This window comes from Dendroctonus ponderosae, unplaced genomic scaffold (assembly GCF_020466585.1).
Source record: "Dendroctonus ponderosae isolate FM_Combo_2020 unplaced genomic scaffold, Dpon_F_20191213v2 Dpon_F_20191213_2, whole genome shotgun sequence".
Classification (NCBI taxonomy): Eukaryota; Metazoa; Arthropoda; class Insecta; order Coleoptera; family Curculionidae; genus Dendroctonus; species Dendroctonus ponderosae.
Genome location: NW_026018165.1, coordinates 7503498 through 7507562, shown reverse-complemented (window position 1 = coordinate 7507562; position 4065 = coordinate 7503498). Strand labels below are relative to the sequence as shown.

The following is a 4065-nucleotide window of genomic DNA, read 5'->3' as shown; positions in this document are numbered from 1 at the left end:
ACCAGTTCATAGGTATTTTATGCAACATTTTTTACTCTTATTTCTTCGAACCTTCGATACAATAGAAACATGTACAGGGTGGCCAAAAAGTCCGGAAACGATTGAATATCTGGAAAAATACGCTACAAAACGGAATAAACAAAACACTAATCTGTTGATAATTGGATGAAGGTATCAAACGATACGAAAATGATTCCCCCCACACAAGCTTAACGTTTCGTTTTTTTTCACCAACAGGTGAATCCCCTCGTCTCTCTGCTGCATGTAACTGGAAGTCAAATTTCAGTATTTAATTAATTAGGAAACCCACCACGCCGATGGTGTGCTGGTAAAATAGCAAATAGCAAATGAGAAAAAAATCATCAATCAATCTGAAAGGAATCAATCGAAAGGTAGGTACGTATTTTATTAAACAAAACGCGAACTTTCATTAAATTGGTCGCTCCTCTTTAAGGCTTGATACAACTAAAGTTGGCCCCTTTTGCATTCACGGGGGGTGGATTGGGGGCATTTGATAGTTTCCTCCAAATCATCACATACAAGTGTGTTTTTTAAATTGAGTGTAATCGGTATGGAATCAGAAAATTACACATACACTTTGTTCTAAAAAAGCTGGCGCGCAAATTTTTTTTATAGTTTCGTCTATTTTTTTGCATCAACGGAGTAAATATCTATACTTTCATTGAAATTTGTAACATCGGGTCATTTTTTTGAAACATCCTGTGCATTACCGTTTTACTGAAATCCAAAATGTAGTCAATTCTTTTAAAACTGCTTTTTAGCGAACATTTGCTTTTTTAAATTCATTGTTTGATCCTAAGAGATAACAAAAGTACAGCATACTTTCTAATTGCGCTATGTGTTTTGAACATTTTTATGTAAGTAAGTGATTGTAAGTTTTTATTTAGTGTAAGAGCCAAAACTTATTACCTGAGAAGTGTTACAAATTATTATCTTAAAGTTATTCTATATTGGTCACTTTCTTTAAATAAATAGTGTTTTTGTCCCATGAACAGCACTAGGTCATTATAAAAGTGTCGTCAGTTTTTTGTATAATTTCGTATAATTAATAATTTTAGTCTCGTGTTTCTTTTATTGGATTGAAAATTTGCATGCCGTCATGGGCCTGCAGTGAAATTCGCTTATAGTAAACTCAGTTATAGTAATTTTGCTCTTATAGAGAACTCATTTTACATAACTTTAACTGGATATTCTACGACCAAAAATAAGGCGACCATATTTTTCCACGTTTTTCTATCCAACTCCTACCACTTATGAGAAATGTATCTTAAATTTAAAATAATAATTATTATATAATATTAAATTACCTATAAAGTTATAATAATTTTCGATATTTGATTTCTAAACTTTTGAATTCTTATTTATGTTCAAAACGTGTCGCACTTTAAAGTTGTTTGCAAGTTACTTGATAATAATGTTAACTATAACTGAACAATAATAAGAACACAGTTGTTAAAAAGCTTCTAATTGCACTAATAGGACAACAAAGAAAAATACAACAAAAGTAAATAGATTTGAAATTAACATAGATTCAAATAAAACTGCTAAAGAGCATAATTGTAAACAAAATTAGTACTTATGCACTTAAAAATATCATACTTTACTTAGATGATATGAATGTTTGCCTTACTTTTAGTCGTAGAAAATGCAACCTAATTTCGGCTCACTCTGTTTTGCCCATCATTTGAGACACCTTGATAACTGAGATTTTCTCATTTAGCATTCAAAGTGTATCGAGTATGTAGCTTAAAATGTCGTGTTTTGATTTGAGAAATTTAATAATTAAGAAATATTACATCTTTCTTGTTGCGAGCTCCTTGATGCAGTAGTAGCTTGTTCTGAAGCCTGCAATTGTCTAGCTAAAGCCAAATCGAGCTCCTCTTGGGTTTTCTTATTACATGGGCTGGAATCCTGCATAGACAGTGCCAACGCCCTAGCCAAAGCCTCATCCTCACTCATAGATCCCTGCACACCTTTGGATATATTCTGTTGAGCCTCAAAAATCCATCGTCGTTTAGCGCCCCGCCCCTCACAACTATGGTCTACGGCGTGTCTGTGTTTCAGGCAAAAGTTCAATGAGCAATCGTTGCAAATAACTGGAACCACTTCCTTGTTTTTGCATTTCTTATACGAGCACTTATTGGTGAACACTTTTCTTCTGGATTTGGCAGGGTCGCTCTGGCAATCCGAATCTATGTGGACGCCAACAATATAATCTGGATGTTGCCCCTTTTGCACTGGAATGGGAATGTTGCACAATGGGCACACTGGCACTTGGTTGTCTTTCTCGTAGGCTTTGAGGCAATTGTGAGTGGTATATTGAAAATGTTCATCACAGAATAATAGATCACATGCATCGCATTTTATCGGCAAAAAGTCCAATTTGTTGCAATGTGGTTTTGAGCAATGTTTTCCTATGTGAGGGAATTCCATTGTTGAGTAGAATTATTACACTAATAAATGGCGCGAGACAAAAAACAACTTTATTTGAAGGCGCACTAACAAACTATGAGAGAGTATCAGATCGAAGAGCTTTATAAGTTAAAGAATTGTTCCAGTAAATGTAGAGAAACATCTGGAAATTGATGAATGATGATGAATAATAATTAGTTGACAAAAATTTGAAAAATCACGCCATGACAATGACAACTAATCAAAACACATGGTGTTTACTGTTCCGCTGTAGTTCGGGTTTCATATCCTCCATTGCATATAAAATGTGTCACTAATAAAAAATAAATAAATACCAATCACTGTACAAAACATATAATAAAATTATGCATTAATAATATAAAACGGATTAGTTGAAAAAAAAAAATTGGCCTGATCTTAATATCAAGAAAACAAAAAAGACAGTACTGCCACTGACTCGTTTTCATCATGAGCTATCCTTTTCACCCAAAGAGCAAAGCCTACTGACAAGTGACATAAAAGTGACATTAAACAGTAGCTGGGCAGGTTATTTGCGACTAAAGATTAGAAGAGCCTTGCTTCTCCTTTCTTTAAGCATTAATCTGCTGCTAAAATGATTTTGGATAGGTAAACTTTGTACAAATCACTCGATTGAAGTGTACCCCAAATCCCAGAATGAACGGAGAGGACGAGCACGAAATTTGGTTAAGTGGATGGGAGCAGCAGTGCTGCGAGGCTATTCAAAATCAACCAGCTTACGAACAAAGTTTGGCAGCGGAGAATGAATATTTCCAACGACGAGTCTGGACAAGTTTTCAGGACTCCGCTACTGCCATAGCACAGCTTTATAGAGGTGGGTTTTGCATAATTTTTAACTACAAAGCTTTTTTTTAATCGAAAGAAAGAAAGGGCGTTTATTTTTAGTTTTACATAGACATTTTGTTGACATTTGAAAGTTATCGATTGAGAATCAGCTGTTGTCTTGAACAAATTAATATATTTTCTATATACCTATTGAATATTTTTTATATTATTGTGATTCGGTATAACTTGCTGCTAGTACATAATGGGCTCGATCAAACGCTTTACATTTTCAACGCTTATACCAGTTTCATTTCCATTCTTCAGGTAGACATTCTACCTGAGTTTAAAATATAACATTTCTTTATGGGATAAAGATTTTATACCTGAAATCTCTATCCCTCTATCAAATATTATCGAAATTACACAGCCGCTTATACAAAGACGAAACCAGTTGTGTTCCACCATTAAAAAGTTTATAGTTTTGCAAATTCTAAGAGATTATTGAGCGAAATAGAGCTCCTTTCAGCACACTCATTTTATGCGAAATATTGATTTCCGCACTTAATTCTTGAAATTCTTGTCTGAAAAACTAAAAAACTATTTCATTTGAGATACCTTTAAAATAAAAAATCAGTACAAGTTTTAAATTCAAGCTAAAATTCAATGTCTCTTGTCTGTACTACTTTTATTATAACTTTCGGGTACAACGATTTTTATTTACTTTGAATCACTAATAACAATAATTAGCATTGAGTGTTTTTTGAAATTTACCTGCAAAGTCTTGGTTTTACTGAATTTACTTTCATTTATTTATACTATTTAAAACTG

The 4065-nt window shown here is 33.4% G+C and overlaps 3 protein-coding genes across 4 annotated transcripts in view; 2 read left to right on the top strand and 1 right to left on the bottom strand.

Annotated features, from left to right (window-relative positions):
• The window catches only part of LOC109537828 (cytidine deaminase), a gene marked incomplete in the record, with an annotated part of 1998 nt that extends 1540 nt beyond the window's left edge, over nucleotides 1-458 (top strand). Inside the window, 1 exon segment of the mRNA XM_019904737.2 lies at nucleotides 1-458.
• A 429-nt stretch (nucleotides 459-887) lies between these two features.
• On the bottom strand, nucleotides 888-2673 carry LOC109537827 (AN1-type zinc finger protein 2A). The gene has a single exon (XM_019904735.2). It carries the CDS (start codon nucleotides 2452-2454, stop codon nucleotides 1804-1806), a length of 651 nt encoding a protein of 216 aa, XP_019760294.1. The 5' UTR covers nucleotides 2455-2673; the 3' UTR covers nucleotides 888-1803.
• A 166-nt stretch (nucleotides 2674-2839) lies between these two features.
• LOC109537829 (telomere attrition and p53 response 1 protein) overlaps nucleotides 2840-4065 on the top strand; it is a gene marked incomplete in the record, with an annotated part of 9951 nt that continues 8725 nt past the window's right edge. Inside the window, 1 exon segment of one of the 2 annotated variants that reach the window (XM_048664079.1) lies at nucleotides 2840-3286. In XM_048664079.1, coding sequence (XP_048520036.1) covers nucleotides 3109-3286 — 178 coding nt within the window. 2 annotated transcript variants of the gene reach the window in all.

Coding starts and splice junctions, on each gene's coding strand:
- LOC109537827 (XM_019904735.2), bottom strand. CDS start 2,454: ATGGAATTCCCTCACATAGGAAAACATTGCTCAAAACCACATTGCAAC.